Source organism: Nipponia nippon, unplaced genomic scaffold (assembly GCF_047370975.1).
Source record: "Nipponia nippon isolate SJK-2023a ecotype South Korea unplaced genomic scaffold, ASM4737097v1 scaffold_5, whole genome shotgun sequence".
NCBI lineage: Eukaryota > Metazoa > Chordata > Aves > Pelecaniformes > Threskiornithidae > Nipponia > Nipponia nippon.
Window position 1 is genome coordinate 57,381,418 of NW_028262369.1, and position 23,540 is coordinate 57,404,957.

The following is a 23,540-nucleotide window of genomic DNA, read 5'->3' on the forward strand; positions in this document are numbered from 1 at the left end:
CCACCAGCCCCTGTCCCGGGGCTGGCCCTGTCTGGGGAGCGCGGGGCTCGGCTGTGTTCTCCAGCCTCTGCCGCAGCCCCTCAGCTCTGCCTGCGCTTGGTCTTTGCCCGATCCAGACTGGGACCTGCCAGAAGAGGAGCAGGAGCAGAAAGACTCCCGTGCCCTCTTCCACAGCATTGCACAGGTACCCGCAGCCATCCCCGCCTGGGCTGGGCCTGCTGTCGCTGCTCAGCCAAGCGCTGCCGTCGGGGCACTCGATGTGACATCCCTCTCTTCCCTGCCCTTCCTTCTCCTGCAGGTGTTTTGGGAATCCCTCAAGCCCGCCGTGCGTGAAGACACCACCATCGCGGCCGTCGAGGGCATGGCAGACTCTGGCTCCTATGATGCGGAGGCTTGTGCTGCCATGCTGGATGTGCTGGTGGAAAACGATGCCTCCAATTTGAAGCATGTAAGTAGCCTGTGGCCGGGGCTCGAGCCCCCCTGGGGATCGTGTGCCCCCTGAAGCCGGGTCCGCTGGGCCCCCGACAGCCTCTTAGGCCAGCACAGTGTGGTGGGAAGGGAAGCACTTCTCGGGGGAAGCTGGGGAAATGGCTCGCTCTGGCAGCACTACAACTCTCATCCGTGTCTCCTCCAGGTGCCAAGCATCGTGAGGTGCATCTACCAGTGGCTCACGTCCAACGCGGATGTGTCTGCCAAGCACAGGCTGGACAACACTCTTCTGGAGCTGACCCACACGCACCCCCATGATGTGGTGGTGACCCTCCTGCACTGTGCCCCATCATGCGACAGGTACGCGGCCCACCTGCCTTGAGGGCTCAGGGCTCACCAGCCTGTAGAGCCCACCAGCCTGTAGAGCCCGTCCCATGTGGGCTGCCAGCCAGACAGAGATTTTCAGGCCCCTCCGGCCCCTCCATTTCCCAGCCCTGGCGTGTCAGTCCCTGAGCCCACTGCCATGCTCCCTTCCTGCCGCTCAAGGCACCGATGCTCGGCCGCCTGCTGCCTGCAGGGGCAGGCCTGCTGGGTGCTGCCGGTGAGGGGCAGTGGGCAGAGGCAGGGCCGGTGGCCAGCCCGGGCCCCCGGGGTTGCCCAGGCCACAGCACTGTGGCCGAGACCCCCACTGACACAGAGCTCTGGGCCTGCAGAGCTGCTGCGACCATGTGGAGGGCGATGGTCTCCACGAGCAGGACTGCAGAGAAGGTGCTGCTGGAGCTGCTCTGCGTGCTGGGGGACTGGCCGCTGCACAGCACGTTCACCTCCGATGGGGACAAAAAGGACGTCTTTGCCCTGGCCGTGAGTTTCTGGACCAGGCCTTTGCTCATCCCCAGGGTCGCCTCTCTGGGCGGCTCTCCATCCTCCCCCGCCACTGCATCTCCCTGCCTCACGCAGTGGGCTGGAAACCCCGCTTAGGGGCAGGTTCAGGGGCAGCCAGGCCGGGTGCTCCCCCTGCATCTCCCGTGGCCCAGGGCAGCGCCTGAGCCTCGCCCTCCCACGCTCAGGCCCTGCCACGGGGCCATCTCGGCACTGAGTGCTGTCTCCGGGTGTTTTGTTTTCTGCAGGCAACCAGGGTGCTGTGGGAGATGCTCCGGGCGCCCAGGTGCCCACAGAGGCTGAAGGCGCATTTCCCACGCCTCTTCCTGGCTCTACTCTTCCAAATTTTCTCTAGCACAGAGCAGATGCCAGAGGAGGTCGATACCTTCTGGAGGCGATGCCGGCAGGAAGGCTGCCTTCCCACCAACCCCAACAGGTGCTCCATCCCAGTCTTCCCATCCGTCCCATGGCCCCGGAGCTGGGGCCGGGGCTCCCAGCGTGACCTGGGCTTTGCTCTGCACACAGATTTGCAGTGCTGACTGTGAAGGCACTGCTCTGCCGTCTTGAGTATGAGGAGGTGGTGTTTGACGTCGAACGTAAGCGTGGCTGGGACACACTCCTCAACGCTGAGGTCCACCACTGCGCAATGGGTCTGCTGGCCAGGTGAGAGCCCCCTTCTCCCCGCTCCCCCCGCCATTTCTGTACTGCAGACGGGGTCGTGGGTGAGAGGGACTTGTCACCGAAGGATGATGGCTCAGCAGACTGGAAAAGCCTGGGAGAGGTGGGTGCGCAGGAGCAGCCACCTCCCAAAGCACCAGCGGCCCCTCCCGTGGGGCCTGGGCTGACGGCACAGAGCGGGGCGTCTGTCTGCAGGCAGCCCCACCCAGGGCAGCTGGCTGGGGCAGGGCAGGATGCACTGAGGGCCAGCGACAGAGCCTGGGGGACATGAGTCCCCTGTGGGCAGGAAAGGGAAGGCTTCGGGGCAGGAAGGGTGTGTTTCCAGTCTCCTCCCCAAAAGGAGCCTGCTGGTGAGGGGTGGTGGGGAAAGACAAGGCCTGTGTGAGCCAGTGCCGAGAGAGGTTTGCCCGCCTTGCTCAGGGTCGATGGTGCCTTCTTCCCCCTGCCAGAGAGATACGCGGCATCTCGAGGACATTGCGTTACTGGATTGCACACTACCTGGTCGAGCTGCTCAGCAGGAAGGAGCCGCGCTGGGAGGTCCCGGCCATGGCGTTCCTTGTCGAGGTGAGCGTGATGGCGAGCGCTGCCTCGCTGAGCTGCCTCCCACCACTCTGCCCTCTGGTAGCCGCAGCGGCGGGGAGCCCCAGTCGGCGGAGCTGGGGCAGAGGGTGGGCTCCGCTGCGTGCCCTTGGCCGCTCGCTGCTGGGGTGACGCTTGTCCCCACCTGTGTTTCGTGCCACCCTAGCGCCAGCTCTCGCTCTTCCATCATGGCTCCTCGAAGGCCGAGGAGTCAGAGGCTGCTGAGAGCTGGGAGGCACTGCGGAGCGGGCGAGCGACCTGCGCCATGTGCCCCGCAGCGTGGGGCAGGGAGCCCAGGGGCTCTCTGCAGCCGCTGCTGCCTTTGGACTCGGCTGCCTGGGACGGTGCCCACGCCCTGTGCTGCTGGCTGGACCCAGCCCTGCGCGGTTGCTAGCGTCCTGCCGGCCAGGCACCCCTGTCACTGCTCTGTGTGTTTCAGCTCCTGGCCTGCCCTGACATAAGGGGATGGGCTAACGGCATCCTGAAGCTCGTCCCAAGGTACCTGCAGAGTGAGTGCAGAGTGATGCGTCGCCTGGTGCTCAGAGGCCTCATCGCGCTCTGCAAGAGACACTTCATGGTGAGAAGGGGGCAGCCAGCTGGGGCTGGGTAAGGGGTGCTGGGTAACACAGTAGCTTGGACTTGGCTGGGCTTTGGGAGCTATGGCAGCTGCTCCCAGCTCTCCTGCCTCCCCGTTCACCTGCCCGAGTCCTTTGGGGCAGGCCTTTGGCTTCTGGGCCCCGAGGCAGCAGCGTGGGGTCAAACTGCCGGAGCTGTTTTGGCAGTGCAAGCCTTTTATGGCTTCCCAACACAGCATTGTGTTCCACACAGGCCAAAAGAATGCAGTTCCTGCTGCCAAGTCTCATAGAGCTGCTGCAGGATGCGGACGGGGAGGTGGTCGAGATGACCCTCTATGTGGTCAGCAAGGTGCTCCTGGACGGAGACATCCCAATTGCCAGCCCCATCGCTCTGCAGCTGGCTGAGAGGCTCCGGCCGCACTTTGACAACGTAAGGCTTTGTGCCCCTCACCACGGGCGCTGGGTGCTGCCAGGGAACTTTGTGCCCTGTGGATTTTCAGACCCGTGGCCAGGTGGGCCTGGAGCAGCCGGTGCTGAGGTCTTGCTCTTCCTTTCCACCAGGATGTCGACTATGTGCAGCTGCTCTCCATGTACCTCTTCCAAGGTGTGATGGAGTCTGTAGAGGAAGCGGGAAAAGAGCCACTGAAGACGCGTGTGCACCAGAGCCTCCTCCCACTGCTCTGCCACTTGCATGATGAGAACCAGCATGTGGCAGAGGTGAGGATTTCTGACCTGCTGGTGTCCCCGCGGGAGGTGGCTCCGCTGCTTCCTGCCCAGCCTCCTCATGGCCTTGGCTACAGAGCAGCAGCCCTGGGGGACCTCTGTCCTGCTGCCCTGGCAGCACCAGGTGCCCGAGATGGGGGTTGACTCTCTAATCCCTGTCTTCTGTTTGAGCCAGAAAGGTGGATGTCATCTCTCTACAATCTACTTGCAACTGAGCTTGTCCTCTGCTGCCTTTGACTCTTTTCAGTGAGGGTGAAACAGCACAGCCGAAAGACCCACCACTCCTCTCCAGCCCCTGTCCCAGGGCTGCGCAGCTCCTGGGGGCGGGAGGCTGTACCTTATGCCCAAGCAGAAGTTCCCTTGTGGCAGGTCGTGCCTGTATCTTCCTTGCTTTCACTGTGCACCTCTGAGAAAGGCCCAGCTCTGCCTTCCCTGTGACACCTTTTAGGTATTCAAAGACAACAGTTAGATCCCTCTTTCACCTTCTCCAGGCTGAAAAAGCCCAGCTCTCTCCTCCTCCCTTCACGCACCACGTACTGCAGCTGCCGATTGTTTTAGCAGCCTTCCTCTGGACTCTCTCCTGTTTGTCTACATCCCCCTTGCAGCGGGGGGCACTGAGATTTACCAGATGCAGCCTCCCAGTGCCAAGAAGGGTGATGCCAGCTACACTTGCTAATGCAGCACCTCATGGGACAGACGATGAAAAAAACCTTGTCAGGGTGTGCAGGTTTTATCCAAGTCTCTCCTACACTGGAGTCCAGTGCTACGGAGCCCAGAGACAGCAAAATGCACGGTTAGAAAGAACTGAGAAGCATGGACACGTCCCATAAAATGCTACAAAGCTTTTTATTTTTCTTAATGAGGTATACACTACACGTAAAATGCCACCATCGCTTTACATGGCGCACAGGCTAAATGAGATCATTTGACTTGGTGGGAAAAGGCACTGCTTTGAAATGCTGGGCTCCCCACTTTGTCGCCAGAGACGCTCAGCTGCTGCACAGAAATAAAATAAACAGCTGGTAAGAACAGGAGAGCTGCTGCTATCACTGTCTGAGAAATCTTCACAGCTTTCACTGGAGTTGCACAGGAGTAAACCACCTCATTGTCTGGGAGCATCTGTGAAATGCCCACTGCATAGCGCAGAGGATTATATATACTCCTACTCAAGCCAAGAGGAAAGAGCAAGTGAAGGGTCCACTAACAGCAAGGTAATCTGGTAAAACTGACTTGAAGGAAAAATGTCTGCTTCACCTTTTGAAATCTGTCTCCTAGTCCACTTTTGAAAAAGGTTTCTCTTGCTTAACAGAGCCATGTAGACTTGCAAGGCAAACGCCCACCTGAAGCACAGAATGGAGTAGAATAATTACCAGCAGCTAATTCCACAAAGGAGGAGACTTAAAGAGCTAGAATTGATACTCATACAAAACCCTTCTCAAATGTGATCTGCGCTTTCCCTCTGGCTGGTGGTGTAGCACGGGGCTCTTCCCCTGTACCACCAGCCAGCCATCTCCATCAAAGCACAACCTCACCTGCAACGTTCCCGACTGCTAGGCTTATACATGTTATCGCGAGGCTGTAGCTGTCTGTGATTGCCCTCAGTTTGCTCCCTTGCATAAACTGAAAGCAGAAATGCAGAAAATTCATTTGTTAAATTACTGGGATGATCCATTTAACTGACGTGGAAACTGGAAAGGCCTTTTAGCATGCTCCCTAGCAAAGCATCACTGTCACTGAACTGAGTGACTGGGTGATCCCAAAAGGGTGCTGACTTTTGCATCAGTCCAACTGAACAGGCCTTTGGGAGGACAATGGAGAAGAAAAAAGTTTCCTTTGTGAAGGTAAAACATAAGAAGAAACATAACCTTTCTTTTACCACCCTACAAGCCCCATCTTTATGCCCATCTCAGCACACACCTACTTAGACTGCTATTAGAAGCAGTTGGTGTTCAGGTAGAAATACCATCTCCTCTCCTTTTATCGAGCACTGATTGCATCAGACAATTTGAATGTTCACAAATCACTATTTGAAAAGGGAAGACTTCCCCAAGGAACAGCAGAGTTTACACATAATCTGCAGCTCATGTAGTGCAGGTTACAAAACCAAGACATCCTTTTTGCAATCAGAGAGGCAAACACCGAACAGAAGAAAAATTAAAGACAGAAATGCAGTACAGACTACAGCTGCGTTACATTTATAAAAGTTAAAACCATTCCTCGTCTTCCTCCGAACTCTGAAGAAAGCTGCGACTTACTTCGTTTGTTACTCATTTTCAGAACCAAGTTTTGCCTTTTAAGTCTCAATTGCAGTGTCTGGCATTGTCCTCTAATCCTAGCTATGCTGAGAACTGGATCCCAGGCTGACTTCATTTTTCTTGCTCCCATCAATGCCTGACTAAGAAGATGAATATTGCTTGTACTTCAAAACCCAGATGTCAAGTAAACACCGAGAAGAGGGTAGAGGACCGAGTTGTAGTTTGGTCAAAGGGAGGTATTTCCCCGTAGTTTTTCCTTATTCTTTTGAGCTCACCAGTATTGAAGTCCTTGGATTTCTCTGTATTTTAGTATACAATTTTCCAGTGAGTTGGCTGCTCACAGTTTTTCTCTTTCTCACCACAAAATCGGTTGTAAGTTGTTTTTGGATCAAATCCCAAGATCTCCCTTTCCTCATGGATCCGGAAGGAAAATGTTGAAACTGAGGTGCCTATAAAATACCTGTGAAAAAAATCAGAACAGATTTGTGAAGGGGGCCAGTTTTTAAAATGCAAGTTACTGATTTCAGTCCAATGAACTTTAATGTTCATTGAAATTATATGATAATGAAATTATCATATGTATTATATATACACACAATATAATTATTATACATCTAACATCTATTTTTTATATATATATATACACCAATTATATAATTACAAATCATACATGACATGATAACAACTATATCTGGGTCAAAAACAATATTCAGTTTTGTGACAGTAACATTTGGCTCTTTAAAGAAAAGTCAAATTTGCTACCTTGCATGTGCACAGATCCACTGGTCAATCACGGCCAAGCCCCCATCTTTGTAGAGTTCCAGCTCCTCCCAAGAGGGTTCAAATTTCACCATCTCAGGCAGCAGTTTCTTGAGCAATTCAATCTCTGAAAAAGGGAAAGATGCAAATTTATTTTTATCTTATAAAGAGCAACTCACTGCTGTCATAAAACAGCAGTGTTTAAGGAAACCCTGGGTGAACAGTTACAAAGCAAGCAAAACCAAAATCTACCCACAAATTTTACAAAACGTTTGCCAAATGTCAGACTATTGTAGGTGAGGAGTGGAGCCAGTGAGGCAGAGATGCAGTGCAGAGGGGGGCGATTCTCAGGGGGTGGGGAAGCCTGCAAGAGGTAGAACAGATGCTACCACTAGCCTCGCTGTCTAATCCTACAGGGTAAGTGTACCAAGTGGCCTTTCTTGACAGCAAACTTAGATTAGTTATAGCAGATGCCATGCCCTGCAGGGTTATTCATAGAATCGTTAAGGTTGGAAAAGACCCTTAAGATCATAGAGTCCAACCATTAACCTAGCACTGCCAAGTTCACCACTAAACCATGTCCTCGAGCACCACGTCTCGTCTACACGTCTTTTAAATACCTCCAGGGATGGGGACTCAACCACTTCCCTGGGCAGCCTGTTCCAATGCCTGACTACCCTTTCAGTGAAGAAGTTTTTCCTAATATCCAACCTAAACCTCCCCTGGCGCAGCTTGAGGCCATTTCCTCTTGTCCTATCGCTTGTTACTTGGGAGAAGAGACCGACCCCCACCTCGCTACAACCTCCTTTCAGGGACTTGTAGAGAGCAATAAGGTCTCCCCTCAGCCTCCTCTTCTCCAAGCTAAACAACCCCAGCTCCCTCAGCCGCTCCTCATAAGACTTGTGCTCTAGACCCTGCACCAGCCTTTAAGCCCTTCTTTGGACACGCTCCAGCACCTCGATGTCCTTCCTGTAGTGAGGGGCCCAAAACTGAACACAGTACTCGAGGTGCGGCCTCACCAGTGCTGAGTACAGGGGTGCTATCACCTCCCTGGTCCTGCTGGCCACACTCTTCCTGATACAAGCCAGGATGCCATTGGCCCTCTTGGCCACCTGAGCACACTGCTGGCTCATGTTCAGGCGGCTGTCAACCAACACACCCAGGTCCTTTTCTGCCAGGCAGCTCTCCAGCCATTCCTCCCCCAGCCTGTAGCGTTGCGTGGGGTTGTTGTGACCCAAGTGCAGGACCCGGCACTGAGCCTTGTTGAATCTCATACAGTTGGCCCCGGCCCATCGGTCCAGCCTGTCCAGGTCCCTCTGTAGGGCCTTCCTACCCTCCAACAGATCGACACTTCCACCCAACTTGGTGTCATCTGCAAACTTACAGAGGGTGCACTCCATCCCCTCATGCAGATCATCAATGAAGATACTGAACAGGACTGGCCCCAACACTGAGCCCTGGGGAACAACACTTGTGACCAGCCGCCAACCGGATTTGACTCCATTCACCACCACCCTCTGGGCTTGGCCATCCAGCCAGCTTTTAACCCAGCGCAGAGTGCACTTATCCAAGCCATGAGCAGCCAGCTTCTCCAGGAGAATGCTGTGGGAGACAGTGTCAAAGGCCTTACTAAAGGCCAAGTAGACAACATCCACAGCCTTCCCCTCATCCACTAAGCGGGGCACCTTGTCATAGGAGGAGACCAGGTTAGTGAAGCAGGACCTCCCTTTCATAAACCCATGCTGGCTGGGCCTGATCCCCTGATTGTCCCGCACGTGCCGCGTAATGGCACTCAAGATGATCTGCTCCATGACCTTTCCCAGCACCAAGGTCAGGCTGACAGGCCTGTAGTTCCCTGGATCCTCCTTCTGACCCTTCTTGTAGAGGGGCATCCCATTTGCTACCTTCCAGTCATCTGGGACCTCCCTGGTTGACCAGAACTGCTGATAAATGATGGAGAGTGGCTTGGCAAGCTCCTCTGCCAGCTCCCTCAGTATCCTCGGGTGGATCCCATCTGGCCCCATGGGCTTGTGGGCATCCAGGTGGAGGAGCAGGTCGGTGACTGCCACCTCTTCAACAACTGGGACTTCACTCTGCATCCTATCTCCATCCCCCAGCTCAGGGGCCTGAAAACCCCAAGGATGACCAGTCTGACTATGAAAGACTGAGGCAAAGAAGGCATTAAGTACCTCAGCCTTCTCCTCATCCTTTGTGGCAATGTTTCCCTCTGCATCCAACAAAGGATGGAGATTCTCCCTGGCCCTCCTTTTGTCACTGATAGATTTGTAAAAACATTTTTTGTTATCTTTAATGCCGGTGGCCAGTTTAAGTTCTACTGGGCCTTCGCCTTTCTAATCTTCTCCCTGCATAACCTCACAACATCCTTGTAGTCCTCCTGAGTTGCCTGCCCCTTCTTCCAAAGGTGGTAGGCTCTCCTTTTTTTCCTGAGTTCCAGCCAAAGCTCTCTGTTCAGCCAGGCTGGTCTTCTCCCCTGCCTGCTCAACTTACAGCACATGGGGACGGCCTGCTCCTGCGCCTTTAAGATTTCCTTCTTGAATAACATCCAGCCTTCCTGGACTCCTTTGCCCTTCAGGACGGCCTCCCAAGGGACTCTGTTAAACAGACTCCTGAACAATCCAGGGTCTGCCCTTCTGAAGTTCAGGGTAGCGGTTTTGCTGACCCCCTTCCTTACTTCTCCAAGAACTGAAAACTCTATCATTTCATGGTCACTGAGCCCAAGACAGCCTCCGATCACCACATCACCCACCAGGCCTTCTCTGTTCGTGAACAGCAGGTCCAGTGGGGCACCTCCCCTGGTTGGCTCATTTACCAGCTGCGTCAGGAAGTTCTCTTCCACATACTCCAGGAACCTCCGAGACTGCTTCCTTTCTGCTGTGTTGTATTTCCAGCAGATATCTGGTAAGTTGAAGTCTCCCACGAGAACAAGGACTAGAGATTGTGAGGCTTCAGCCAACCACTTGTAGAAGACTTCGTCCATTTCCTCATCCTGGTTGGGTGGTCCCTCCTGCCTTATTAGCCTTCCCTCTGATCTTTACCCATAAGCACTCAACCGTATCGTTACCTTCGTTGAGCTCTAGACAATCAAAACACTCTCTAACGTACAAGGCTACCCCACCACCTCTCCTTCATTGCCTGTCCCTTCTAAAGAGCTTGTAGCCATCCACTGCAGCACTCCAGTTGTGTGAGTCGTGATGTTTCCATGATGGCGACCACATCATAGTTTTCCTGCCACGCAATGGCTTCCAGCTCCTCCTGTTTATTGCCCATGCTGCGTGCATTGGTGTAAATGCACTTCGGTCAGGCTACTGATCTCTTCTCCAACACAGGCATGCTACCCCTAGGCTCCTCCCTAGCAAGCCTGGTTTTATCCCCTTCCCCCTTCGAATCTAGTTTAGATATTATTCTAACATCATGCATTGAAACAGATCCCTAGACACTACCGGGAAGGAAGTGCAGCCCTGGGATAAGGCCTGGGGGGGAACCCCACCCTTGGGGGTTTCTAAGCCTTGGCCACACACAGCCAGGTCCACCCCAGTCTGGCACTGGGGGCAGCCAAGGGGAAGGCTGGGTGGCAGACTTCAGAGGACCCTTCCCACCAGCATGCCCAAGAGTCTCTGAAATGCTAAGAAAAAAGGTGGGATGGAAGAAAGAGGAGGAGGAACAGGCAAATTCAATTCCCAATTTCCAATTGTAGAGACTGTCAAACCTCCTATGGGAAATACCAAATGAATGGTTTGATATAAACTGTTCAAGCTGGAAGAAAACAGCTGCCCCATCCTGTTCAATTCCTCATTCAATGATGGAGGCATATGAACTTCTAGTCATTGATAAAAACAAAGTGGTAATTGCTGCACTTACTGTCAGAAGTTATCAATCCTAAACTGACTATAATCTGCCTACCCTCCTCAACAGCATCGGTGGCTACAAAAACTTTTTCAAGTTTATGCATCTCCAAGAGGCTTCGGATTTTCTTTACTGCTCCTTTCAGGGAAGGCACGTCTTCTCTGTGACCCCAAATGAAGTCTTTCCTTCTGAGATGAACCCCAAGGTATGGACCACCTAGAGCTGTGCCCGTCTTAACCTAAGAGAGAAAAATCAATAAACTTTAAAACTTGAGAGCACCACTGTCATTCACACTGAAAAGGCCTGAATGCATAATCTCTGGATAAGGCACTGAATTACTCCAGCTGCAGAACGTAATTTTAAGGTATGGATTGGCAGTATTTTGGGACACTTACTGCAATGTTTTGATCTTACAAAATCTTTGTAAGCAAAAATTGCTCTCCTTGACCAAATCTACAACTGGCAGTTTGCAGCTGAACTTTACACCCACCGATGATGCTGAATACGAGAAGAAATACAAATTTCCTTTAGTGCAACGAGGGTAACAGAAATCTGTCACCCAGAACCAGTCAGCCACATCTCAACAGGCTCCGTTAACTTATGTCACACAGGGAGAAGAGGCTACAGTAGTAACATGCACATCCACCTCAATCTGAGCAGGGAGAGCTAGATTCACATGTCTCTTCCAATATTTCCTGCAGTGTACAGCCAGGAGTACACAAATAAAAAAATTATTACATTTGTTACGAGAAACAGACTGTTATGATTTTACCGTCATCTGTGTCCAGTCCTCCTTGTAATGAGTCCTGTCTGCCTCATCTGTGGATTGAAGATATTTGTTTCTGAACTCATCTCCCACTACACGAAGGTGTTTAGCAAACACCATGCTCCGACGTGTCTGTTGGAATAAAAGCAGATGCCAAGTCAGAAAAAGGGAGAGCTAAAAATGACTAAATGGAGTCATTTCACATACACAGAGCTTCCAGGATGCAGTTACTTCTGGTACACCCATACAAGCAACAATTCCTAACCTTTCATCTGAGCTTTAGCTGTTTAATCCTAATCATAACCATATCTGTAACCAGCATTCTCGCCTGACCCCGCAATATATAGGTATACGGAGTAGAACTGTAGTTATTTACACAACAGAACACATAGTATAACAAATAAAATACTCTAGCAATATACCTCACCTTTGGAAATAAAAGATTTAGCTAGCAAAACACCTGTAAGAATAAAATCTGCTTAAAAACATCATGTGCCTAGCCACTGACACTCCTATCAAATTCAGTGGAAAAGTGATGAAAAAGGAATTATTTCCTTCACTTGTGGATAAGAACCTCTTTCAAAGATTTTGTGATGCAGCTACCATGGCACACAGTCACACATACCCTTCTTATGAACAGCCACACACAACAGAACTAAGGAAATCCCATGTGACTTACACCACTTACAAGGGACACTTGGCAATTTGGTCTAATTCTTAATTTTATACAAGTCTGTAGTCTGTCATGTGATGGGCGCCAAAGAAGGTGCAATGAAAACACCTGTCTTCAATCTCCAATGGCCTCTCTTTTCTCAGCACAGCGAACAGAGTTTGCTACACAGCAGAGAAGCCAGGCAGAGCATTACTGGTACTCCAAGACATAGCCACACGGATCGTGCCTTTGCCTTTCTCTAGCAAAGAGGCAGGAACTAGAATCTGCCAGCCTTTTTTCACCTTTTCTCAGAGCAGCTATTTCTCCATATGCCAAACTCACTGTGGTTGAACTGGTTCCTGGACCTCCATATCATTCAATACAACACAGAACAATTTAGTCTTCTGTAAGATCTATCACGCTGGTACCTGGAGATCCATGCCTCTCTAAGTATTTAATGGAAGTACAAACCCTGCTCTTCTAGCATCTTTAAAGAGATCAGCACCAGCTTTCTAATCCGATCCCAAATCCTCCAGAAAAATGATTATATTAAGAGAGGATGTACACACTGTCTACTGCAGGACACTCACGCTGCAGCAGAGAGACACATTTTCCCTCCTTATTTGTAATATGTCAACACAATATGATCCTCTCGAGTCAAGTCATGGGGTACCTTACCCAAGAGGTGATAAACATGGTATGCTCAAGAGGCAGCAAACGTGTACACAACCCATGACAGTGCAGTGCACTGGGGAAGACAATAAACATCTTTGAATGTTACACTTGTGTCAAACACCTCTAAACTTCATCCTGATGGACTGCGCAACTGCCATGTCATGTTTGGCACCCACACAGTACGCTGTGCCAAGTTTTTCCTGGGCACAAAGCAGTCCTCTGACAGCAGCTGTTCTGGATGAACATTTATTTTGCAACAGCATACGTAAAAGAGAAAACAGATGAATGTGTGAACCTCCACTGCTATACTTTCTAAAGTGGATGCTCTCTGTATCTGGGTATCCTCTTATGTAAAGTATGTTTCAAATCTGCACATGCGATATTGTCACCCTTTCCAACTACCTCCCAAGTTTTGCTTCTTCTCCCTTTTTGCCTGCAAAGAAACAGAGAAGGGAGAGATGCTTCTCAGAGGTGCATGGAAAAAGGCAAGAGGCTCTGGGCCCAAGCTGCAGCAAGGCAACTTCTGTTGCCTTCAGGCAAAACCTCTTGCCCACAAGAGTGGCACAACCGTAGGACAGGCCCCCAGAGAGGTGGCAGATCTCCTTCTGTGGAGACTTTCCACCTTCAGCTGGACACAGCCCCAAACCACCAGGTCAAGTTCTGGAGTGCAAACCTCGAGGCAGGGCTGTCGAGACACCTCCCCACCTAAATTTTTCTGTGATTCTAAGTTTGGGAAAACAAACAAACAAACAAAATCAGTGTTGGTTATGCTCCCTTTCGTGTACGCGAACTGAATTAATGGTACAGGCCCTCTAATTCTTTGAGATCGTCCCCCCAAAATGGTGAAACCAAATGCAAAACTCCTAGCTTTTCTAGAGTTGTCCTTAGAGAACTTTCTGCTTCCATATAGATGGTAAAGTGCTCACGTGGTCTACATCCTACACTGATGCTCAAGGGATTCAACAGTTGCTCCTAAATATTTTGGGAGGTCTTTCCTGCTCCGTGGTCATTCAACCATTAAGAATCCCACAACAATACCTTTCAGTTTGCAGTGGTAGAGAAGCGTAGACAAAAATGGTGACAGCAACGAGAGCAATACGGCTCAATATTAAATTCAAATATTTTTGGACACCAAAGACATAGGTTGGTTGCAAAGGGAAGCTGGCTTGCTACAATTTAAAAACTTGAGACAAGAGGGCATCTATTAGCAAGATTTATAAAGAACTGCAGATGTTATCGATAGAGTTATTAAGAAAAAAACAACGACCAAAAATCATGCGGGTAGTTAAAATTGAAATAAAAAAGAATATTTTCCAGAAAGTTTTAAATAATTTTGAGACAAGTTTAAATTGTTGAGGCAATGTTTAAAGTGCCACTGTTAAGAAATGTGTCTTATGAATCCATATGGATTTCATGTCTGCTTTTACAGGACTACAAGCCACACTCAGAAACAGTAAGTGGGTTGCATTTCTCCATTTGGAAAGTCACCCTCAATGAAAAATTTGTAGTTAGCAAGCTACTGTTTGGTCCATTTCTGAAAAATGTGCCATATACCAAGTGAATAGCCAGATGTTTATATCTTACAAAACTGAGGTCTATGTAACTTGTTTCATAATATCATGAAAGTCACTTTCTCTTCGAAATTTTAATTATATCAAGCACTCCATATTGTGTTCCATTTTCCTGTGGCTGAACCTTTAACTTTGTCTTAAAACTTTTCCCATAGGAATTATTTTACCGTAGACCCTTGGGTAGGGTCTCCCAAAGTGCTCAGTGTTACCTTGAAACCCGTGGGGATTTTGCCGTCAAAGCCAATGGGGAGACAGTTAGGACAATACTGAGCACTTTCAGGAACTCTTTTGAAAAGTCTAATCTTGAGGCTGACTAGACAAGAAACTGCACAAAGGCAGTTTCCTTCTGATTGCAGATGTGTTGCACAGGGGAGGTCCTTCTAAACATCACACCCTGCAGCACTGAGTCTTTGGGGACAAGACACCAGGACAAATTCCTGCATTACATTAATCCACAGCAGCCTGAAGACCATCTTTAGCATACACTGCTAAAACATAAGACACAAGTTACTTTCAAGAAAAGAAACCCGAGGCAAAACTGAAGCACGTATCGGTTATTGAATTTTTATCAGAACCAAGTGGAAAGTCTAGAGAAGCTAACTGGAAAATACTCACATTCCAATAATCTTTCCCTCCGTAGTGGTCATGAAGAAGGTTTTCAGCTCTGTCTAACATCACTGACCTATTAAAAATTGTAAAACTGAGTGCAGTTCCCTTAGGAATAGAATTTACATTATGATGTTTCTTTATACAGTTGCTAGGATAAAGCACACACTACAATCTGTTTGCAAAGGGAGCACAGGGAATGAGGGCTGCCAATCTGTTCTGTATAAAGCAAATTGTGACCCATAGCCTGCTGGGGAGAGAAGGGAACTATGCCACTGCATGTTCCTGCTCTCTTCCTTAATAAATGGTACTCTTAATTCTGACAGTTAAACACAAACAAGCATTAGCAATCCCTCACGTAGTCTTCACAGTAGTTGCTGCTGGAGAAATAAGATTGCCAACAGGGAGAGTGACCCAAAGGGAAGAAGTAACCTTTGAGGTGATGCTCAGCCTCGGAGCACATGAGAGCCTCTTGGAGGAAGCAGGAGTCATGCTCACAAAAGCAAAACCAGAGAAGGTGTTTTCCACATGTGGCATAAAAAGTCCTACAGTAAAACAACAGATCAAAGAACACACAGACACTACAAAAATGTGTGTTAGCAACTAAGCACAAATTTTAAAATGAAAATTTTTCACTAACATGAAAACAGCCTGTGCTTTTCATAAATACACACAGTTCAGGATTGTGTAATGGAAACATAACTGCACTATCCAAGTTCTAGGAAGCAGAAGAGATTTTGAGAGTTTTGAGTATCCAAGAGCATAGGGGATGAAGGCTTAGTTTGTGTTCTGAGCACACTGAATATGAGCGAACACCCAGAGAAATGCTTTGGCTGAAGGGGGTCAAAGTCATTATCTGGACCTTCTTCAACTAAAACAAGAGGAAGCAAATAACCAATCAGCTTTAGATTATCGCTGCTGATAATCGGCTGGACACTTGCACATAAGGCTACAAATAACCTGGAAAATAGACTAGACTGTGCTGGTTGGAGAAGCAGCACTGCATTTAACAGGAAGCCTGGAGGTGAATCAGATTAATAATCTAAATGTATCAGTAAGATTCCTATAAGTGACCACACCTGAACAGTAATAATATAGTACTAGGACCATACAACTGATTGTCTGGCCAAAAGGGCAATATGGGAGATCAGAGAGGCTATGGTGCACAAGTCACCATAGCCATCGGAGATTTCAACTGTCCCCAGATAGGCTGGGCAAGTGTCATAGCAGCACATGACTAAGCAACTGCAGCTTGAGATACTGTCAAAGACCTGGGCAGGGAGTAGCTCCTGACATCATCTTGAGCAGCAGCAAGACACGGACCAAAATCTCACAGTGGAAGAGCTACTCTGTGAGTGGCCATAAACGTACTCATCTTCAACATCCTACTGGATCAACAATGGCCGAAGGAAAGTTACTGCAGTTGCATTCAGTTTCAAAAAGGGCACTATGCAAAATGCAGAAGTAGTGTCCAAGTGAAGAAAACAGAAAGGCTCATAAACTCCACGAAGTTAAACAGAAAAAGACAATAAAGAAGGTCAAAAAAGAATTTGAGCAACAAGAAATAAAGGCCTTCAATCTAATAACAAATCTTCACTCCAATACAAAGAAAAAGGAAATTAAAGGCTTAACAAGCACTTTGAGAGTCGCGTCACAACAGAAACAGCTAATTTAATTTTTTGCAGCTGTGCGCTAGGTGGAGGAGCTGGGAAGATTCACGTGCCAGAACTACTTTTTACAGGGGAACTCATCAGAGAACGCATCTCAAACCAAAGCGTCCATAGGAAGTGTCCGGCGATAGAACAGCTAAACAAAATGAACCAACAAGTGGCCAACACTGGGCAGTATTCACCCAACGGTTGTCAAGTAACTCAAGGATGAAGCAGCTGTGCCACTTATCCTGTATGCAACTTCTTGCTTAAAACTGCAACACAGCAAATGTGACATTGATTTTCTAAAAATGCGCTTGGGGAGGTCTGGGATGCAATATAGTGGTAAACCTGATGTCAGTACCGAACAACTTAGTAGCAACTATTATAAAAAACAGAATTAATGGATGAATTAATGGATACCTAAAATAAATTAGAGAAGTATCAATATGGAGCTCTTAACTCTGAACAATCAGAGGAGTCTGAAGACATAAGCACACATGTGGATAAGGGAAATCTCATTGACATTGCCTACCAGGATTTCCTGACAGCCTTCATTAAAGGCTTTAAAGAAAACTTAACAGCAATGGCACAGGAGGGAAAGTCCTTGCATGGATTTAAAAAAAAAAAAAAAAAAAAGTTTAAAGATAGGGGTAAATGTTCAGTTGACATTGTAGAGGGAGGTCACAACTGGAAGAGATCTGCTTTTCACCATATTCCTAAACAACCTAGAAAAGGGTGTGAACTTTGGGGTGACACAGCTTGACGATCATTTTAAATTGCTCCGAGCAGCAAAGACAAAGGCCAATTGCCAATTGTGAAGAATTAGAGAAGTTTGATGATTGGCCAATAAAGTGGCAGATGAAGTGTAATGTAGGAGTGCATCTAGTAAAAAAAAATACTGGCTTCATCTGATAACTAAAGGGCTTGATGCTCGGGAATGAGGACAGCTTGATGAAAATGTCAAGGCAACACTCATCAGTGGTCAAAAGAGGGAACTTGTGTATTAGGAATTACCAGAAAAAGAAGAGAGCACTAAACAGAGCATGTCATTACGTAATGGGTTTACCCACACTCAGTGTGCAGGATCCAGTTGAACTGTAAAGGTTCAGAGAATGGCAGCGAGGATGACCAAAGGCATGGAATGGCTTTCACAGGAAGAATAACTAATGAAGCCAGGCCTCTTCACACTGCAGAGGAGACAACTGAGGGAGAGTATGATAGAGAGATGTAAAATCCTGCATGGCATCAAGATGAATACAGAAGAGCTGTTTGTTCACTGTCTCTTTCACTACGTGAACTACGGGACATTAGATGAAACTTGCAGGTAGGAGTTACGAAAGGAGGTGGATTTTCATACGATGCACAGTTAAGGTGCAAAACCTTTATTTATTTAGGTCTTGTCCCAAGATTCTGTGGATGCTAACAGTGTGCATGCATTCCCTTCAAAGGGAAGCTTGCACAGATCCATGGACTCACTGAAGGATATAAAAGATAGGAAGATCACTTTTGGCTCAGAAGATCCCTACAACCACAAATCTGAAGGGTGTGACAGGACTCAGGGGAGGCATTACACACACTTGCCCAGTTCTTATACTTTTCCCCAGGCATGCAATTTTAGCCACTCTTGGATTTCACAAGCTAAACTAGACCAACTTTAACATGAACCACTGTAGCTGGCCTTACATTGCTTTTATGTTGGTACCTCTTCCTACTTGTGTCTGATTGAGAAATGTTATCTTGTGGATGAGGCACCTTGTCTGCATGTTAGGAATACTTGGGCACCACTCCTAATTTTTCTCTTGACCTTGCTCATCGCCAGACCTTCGACAGTTGCCATGAAAGAGTTAACTGTATGGCTAAACATGGAGACCTCTATGGCTTATTTAATCCAGTTTTCTGCTGTCACTGGCAAAGATTATGGTATAACTCCTACAAATAGAAAAACATTCCTATTAAAAAAAACAGGACTTTGCTTCCTCTGCTCCCAGCAGGAGGTATTACAGACCCCCACTGCTCTGCTTAGGGGAATCTTCATCTCATTTCCAATTAAATCATATTGATGTCAAATTTTTGGATGTTTTTGCTCTCATGGCAAAACTACACTTCATCTTACATGGTGTGTGTTTCTCCTATGGATTTATTCCCCTGCTGTATTCATAGACAGTTATTACTTCCTCTTCCTGTTCTCCCCTGTACCCCAGTAGCTTTTGCTTTGCTACGATGTCTTGTTACAGGGTCACAGCTGACTGGAAATACTTTGCTACTGGGATAATGTAAGCGTGTTCCACCTCTCATGTAAGAGCTTTCCTTTCCTCTGATCATCCTAGTGGCATCGCAGAGCAGAAAGACAAAACATGCTGCTTGCTTTCTCTAAATGCAGCTCATGCTGTTCAGGATGGCCATCACAGGAGACCAGGCACTGCACCGCATGATCTGAGGCGTGGGTGGGAAACACTGATTCCACTCTATTCGTTCCCTCTTGACCCAGCATCGAAGGGTAAAGGAAGGAAAGGTAAACACAGGGTGGCAAGCACATTTAGCTGAGAGAGGATATGAAGGAGCTCATAGGTTTTAGCACTGCAGCATTTAACCTAACTTAGTTAGGTGTTTCTTACAGTGTAAATTCCTTTTGTAATGATTTTAACGGATTACAAGAACTCAGTGATGAAGTAGCACAACAGTGGGACATAATCTGTAAGTTCCCCCTGCTCTTCCCACCTGGCAATGGGTTTGTGGGCACGCAATACAACAATAAATAGTAATACAAGGCAACTCACTGTGCTGAAGTGTTCTTCAAAAGGATGGGAGCCACAATAGAGGCAGATCCTTGGACAGACAAACAAGAGACGTTTAGACCCCGCGTCTCCTCATAACCCCAGAACCATCCCCTGAAAGGGAAGACAAAGTATTGGTTCACAGGCTTGTATTTTAAATTAATGCCATATATAATGAAACAAATATACAGTACACCCTAGAAAGATGATATATAATGTAAGTAAGCCAGTCAGCTCCTTTATACTGTTTTTGTGTGAAACAACAACTTTCTAAAATTAGATCTTCTAGTACCAAGGTAACATTTTATTATTGATGGGGTTTTAAAAACAAAGTGAACCCCAAGCATCCAGAGATTCACAGAAAACACTAGAATAACCACACAAGTCTGTTCTGTTAGAGTAGGCAAATGTCTCACTGAATACAACTAAAAAGAAGTCTGAAAGGACTGCTAGATGTTACCTGTAGTACTCATGTTTATCTTTGGAGTACATAAGCTGATCAATGCATGGCCTTTCATCTATTTTTTCTTCCCATGTTCCTTCTTTCCATCCTTCTGCATAGCCTTGTAGGACATAAATCTGTTCAATAAAGGGCCCACCTGACTCTGAGCAGAAGACAAAGCAAAGCATTTGTGAGCATGAGAAACCACATCCTAAAGGTATGAACTAGCATTACTTGCAGTTAAAAATCTGCTAGAAATGCTAACATTACACTACTCTCTCTTCCCTGTTTTCCCTATAAAAAAGGAAAAGTGTGAGCCAGAAAAGCTAAAAGGGTCAGGGGATGTGACAACCTGCTACTCCCACCCGGCTATGCAGGATTTAATATGCCAAAGAGAACTGAATCGCCGTGGAAATGTAAATTTAAAAGCTGGGTAAAACACACCGTGAAGCACAGGTTTTTCAGTGCTGTAGGTAGCTGCTATGGGAAGAGTGCCTCCAAGAAAATGTCGAGTACAAGCCCTTCTTCCCCTAAATTTCAGGGTTTCTAAATGCTTTTTCCTGAAAGGTAGGGGACTGATCCCTTCAGAGCTCTTTGCAGAGGTGTGACATTTGGTCACCTTTTTTCCTTTGCTGAAAAAGTCTGTGACACTGCTGCAGATTTTGGCATTTGCTCAGCATGACATCAAATCCTCAAGGAACCAACTTCACGTTTTCCATATTCTTAGGGAAAGTCTTTCTCTTGTATACCATTTTGCACACAAAAAGCAGGGGATAAGTATTTTGAGTATGTGCAGCATCAATGATGAAAAAGTAAGTTCACCGAAGAACCCACTGTACAGCTTTTGCTGTCCAACCACCTCCAGAAAAAGGTGGCTTGTCTGTATTTCGGCAGAGAGCTGCAGGCTGCCTCTCTCTCCTTACAGGGTTGTTACTATGGCCAAAATTACGCAGAAGTATCTGGACTTTAACCAGAGGCATTAACTGTCTTTCTCTGGGGTCCCTAGGAAGTCGAGGGGCCAACAGTGCTACATCAAATGAGCTGCCAAATAATCGGGTTATTTCATCCTAGTGGTTTGTTAGCGCAATTCCTTCCCATCCCTCCTCTTGCCACCTTTAACTTTTCTTATTTCACATATAAGGATAAAAGCACATATAAGGATAAGCCTGTGAAGAAACCACCTCAAATATTTAGTCAATTGTAGATTGTATGATTCCATACTCCACCTGCAAGGAACTGCTCATATTCAATGACAGGGATGTTCCTGTTGAGGCTTGGGAGATCGAAGAACTCAGACCAAGGGATCCGGACCTGAAGGATGTTGGGGCTCTGCCAGTGATAAAGACGTCCCCAGGGAGGCAGAACTAACACCCAGTTTTCACTTTTCAGCAAGGTCTTTAGAAGGGAAGCAATGCGAATATAGACGTCTCTGCGAAGGTTGAACCCTTCAGGAGGATTTACATCATACAAAAGGTATCTGGGGAAAACAAAGGAATATAGTTACTTTGGGGAGTTTAAACCTTTTACATGTTTTTTTTTTTTACCCTGCAATCATGTGATGCAACGCTATTGGGATGGAAACTATTCGTTTTTCATGAGTTTGCGGTACTCAGAAGATGGAAGGGGATGAAGCAGGGGAAGGTCGAACAGTGTGTGCTGCAGGGGCTGGGGGGCACAGAGGCTTCCTCACAGGAAATCATCAAGGTGGCACACACCACGAGTCTTTCCTGCGGCGGGGTGCGATGCGGGGGGCCAAGGAGCGAACCCCTCAGATGTCTTGCGTGTCCTGAGGGTAATGTGGTGTGTGCTGAGAATGATGAAACAACTGGCACATTACTCGGGCTAATTCCTGTGAGCTGAATATGAAGGCAGGAGGATATGTTCAGGAGGGACAGGGGAAAAGGCTGCACATCACCTGCGGCAGGGCAGACAGGCGGGGGTCCACAGGCTGTGCTCAGAGCAGCAAAGCCCCCAGACAGGTGCAACAGCGGCATCCTCCAGAAAAGACCCACACAGCGCCAACAGGTGAAAGAGAACCTTTACGTGCCCACCAGCCAACGGCTCAGAGACATGGCACGTCACCCGGTGGGGGGCCCGACGCACCCCTTAAGGATGCCGCACAGGAGGCTGCGGTGAGGAGGGTGCCAGGGGCGGCAGGGGCTGACCCCGGCAGGCAGGCCTGGCCTGCGGCCAGCGGGCCCGCGCTGGGGCTGGGCCGGGGAGCTGCCGCCCAGGCACGGCCCTGCCGCGGCCCACGCTGCCAGTGGGGGGGGGGCCGCTCCTCACCTGGTGCGCGGCGCAGCAGCGGCGGCGGGCAGCGAGGAGGCGGCGTGGCCGGCGCGGAGGGCGGCGGGCGGCGGCTGGGCGGCGGCAGGCGGCGGGAAGGCGAGCGCGGCCAGGCCCAGCAGCAGCAGCAGGAGGCGGCAGCCGGGTCCTTGCGCCGCCATCCCCGCGCCGCGCCACGTCCGGGGCGGCCCCGGCGGCGGCCCGGCCCCTCCGTGCGCGGGAGGGAAGCGGAGGCCGCGGGGTCCCCGGCGCGGCTCCCTCAGAAGAGGCCCGCGGTCAGGGGCCGGAGGCTGGCGCCAGTGAGCCGGTTCAGCTCCTCCAGGATCTCCATCTCCTTCTGGTACATCTGCGGGAGGAGGGCGCGGCAGAGAAGGCACGGTCAGCGCCGCTGGCGCCGCCATCAATGCGAGCCAGGGCTCCGCAGAGCCGGCCGACCCCCGGCGGGCCGGGCCGCAGGCTCCCCGCCGCGAGGGTGCGAGGCAGGGGGATGCCTTCCACCCGGGTACGGCCTGGCACAGGCTGGGCACCGCGACCTTGCTCAGCTCCAGGGCATCATCGTACCTGTTGCCACTCGGTTTTTGTGTCGTGCTGGTAGCCAAGCAAATGGCACAGTCCGTGGGCTGCTGTCACCTGTGCAAAGAGGCAAGAACAAACGACCTGCGTTACAAACCTAAGCCCAACGCCAGCAGCTCGCCTGCGCAGACAGCCCCGGCGCCAGTGATGCAGCCCGCCCCGCGAACCGGGGTACGAGGAGTGACCGGGGCTAACCCCCTACCAGACCATTCGCCGTTTTGCAAGCCGGTACCCTGCATGCGAAGTGACACAGATCAGGCAGTGCCCAAACTCGCCAGTTACACAAGTTTTAAAACACAGAGTTAATCTTTTAGGGCAAGCTGCAAGATCATCGCCTCCTTGTTTAGCCCGGCCCGTCTAGGAAAGCGGCAGCCGCTACCCTGTCGCTGGGGGACAACCCCGCGCCTGTCCTTCCCTGCAGCGCAGAGTCGGGGGGCCGCTGCCCGCGGCGGGGCTCACCGCCAGGACGCTGTCGAAGTCCTCGCCGGTGGCGCGGCACTGCTGGTGGATGTACTCCACCCCCAGGAAGATGTCCCCCAAGTTATACTCGTCGCGGCAGCGCGGCCGCGGCAGCTCCCCCGCCGCCACTCGGTGGAAAGGGAAGGAGAGGACGTCGGTGGGCTCCGGGCGTTGCCGGTATACGCCGTTGAGACGCCGCATCAGCCCGTTGCCCGCACAGACCAGCCCCACGTCGAAGCAGGAGGCGCCCAGGGCGGCTCGCAGGGCGCACACAGCGCGGCGGAGCGGGACACGGCGCACCGGCACGGCCCGCTGGGCGTTCCGCAGCGCCACGCTCATGATG

General features: G+C 49.7%; 3 protein-coding genes across 6 annotated transcripts; 1 reads left to right on the forward strand and 2 right to left on the reverse strand.

The window, feature by feature from the left end:
* Positions 1-54: 54 nt before the first annotated feature.
* LOC148052237 (maestro heat-like repeat-containing protein family member 7) lies at positions 55-4,332 on the forward strand. The gene is made up of 11 exons (XM_087731483.1): positions 55-184; positions 299-448; positions 635-789; positions 1,143-1,290; positions 1,557-1,744; positions 1,834-1,971; positions 2,436-2,550; positions 3,005-3,142; positions 3,394-3,570; positions 3,702-3,857; positions 4,312-4,332. The coding sequence occupies exons 2-11, from the start codon at positions 362-364 to the stop codon at positions 4,330-4,332; spliced, it is 1,323 nt and encodes a 440-aa protein (XP_087587609.1). The 5' UTR covers positions 55-184; positions 299-361.
* On the reverse strand, positions 3,618-22,326 carry POFUT2 (protein O-fucosyltransferase 2). 4 transcript variants are annotated; one of them, XM_087731080.1, is made up of 10 exons: positions 22,166-22,326; positions 21,106-21,356; positions 19,898-20,042; positions 19,441-19,551; positions 15,021-15,087; positions 11,514-11,639; positions 10,757-10,979; positions 6,881-7,004; positions 6,394-6,578; positions 3,618-3,756 (listed from the first exon to the last, which is right to left on the reverse strand). In XM_087731080.1, exons 1-9 carry the CDS (start codon positions 22,324-22,326, stop codon positions 6,425-6,427), a joined length of 1,362 nt encoding a protein of 453 aa, XP_087587206.1. In that variant the 3' UTR covers positions 3,618-3,756; positions 6,394-6,424. The 4 variants fall into 4 exon arrangements, with proteins under 4 accessions (XP_087587206.1, XP_087587207.1, XP_087587208.1 ...); XM_087731081.1 differs by lacking the exon at positions 3,618-3,756 and adding an exon at positions 4,691-4,859; XM_087731082.1 differs by lacking the exon at positions 3,618-3,756 and having other exon boundaries at positions 4,691-6,578; positions 10,799-10,979.
* Positions 22,327-22,381: 55 nt separating this feature from the next.
* On the reverse strand, positions 22,382-23,536 carry YBEY (ybeY metalloendoribonuclease). The gene is made up of 3 exons (XM_009461079.2): positions 23,198-23,536; positions 22,727-22,795; positions 22,382-22,511 (listed from the first exon to the last, which is right to left on the reverse strand). Exons 1-3 carry the CDS (start codon positions 23,534-23,536, stop codon positions 22,425-22,427), a joined length of 495 nt encoding a protein of 164 aa, XP_009459354.2. The 3' UTR covers positions 22,382-22,424.
* Between the last annotated feature and the right edge of the window lie 4 nt (positions 23,537-23,540).

Bases quoted from the DNA above. Each gene is read 5' to 3' on its own strand.
- LOC148052237 (XM_087731483.1), top strand. From the start codon at position 362: ATGGCAGACTCTGGCTCCTATGATGCGGAGGCTTGTGCTGCCATGCTG. The intron at 790-1,142 runs GTACGCGGCCCA...CTGGGCCTGCAG, and splicing joins TGTGCCCCATCATGCGACAG to AGCTGCTGCGACCATGTGGA. The intron at 1,972-2,435 runs GTGAGAGCCCCC...TCCCCCTGCCAG, and splicing joins GCAATGGGTCTGCTGGCCAG to AGAGATACGCGGCATCTCGA.
- POFUT2 (XM_087731080.1), bottom strand. From the start codon at position 22,326: ATGGCGGCGCAAGGACCCGGCTGCCGCCTCCTGCTGCTGCTGCTGGGC. The intron at 20,043-21,105 runs GTGGAGTATGGA...TCTTCTGCTCAG, and splicing joins ATATGAGCAGTTCCTTGCAG to AGTCAGGTGGGCCCTTTATT. The intron at 19,552-19,897 runs GTAACATCTAGC...CTTCCCTTTCAG, and splicing joins GATAAACATGAGTACTACAG to GGGATGGTTCTGGGGTTATG.
- YBEY (XM_009461079.2), bottom strand. From the start codon at position 23,536: ATGAGCGTGGCGCTGCGGAACGCCCAGCGGGCCGTGCCGGTGCGCCGT. The intron at 22,796-23,197 runs GTGAGCCCCGCC...CTCTTTGCACAG, and splicing joins ACTTCGACAGCGTCCTGGCG to GTGACAGCAGCCCACGGACT. The intron at 22,512-22,726 runs GTACGATGATGC...CTCCTCCCGCAG, and splicing joins CAAAAACCGAGTGGCAACAG to ATGTACCAGAAGGAGATGGA.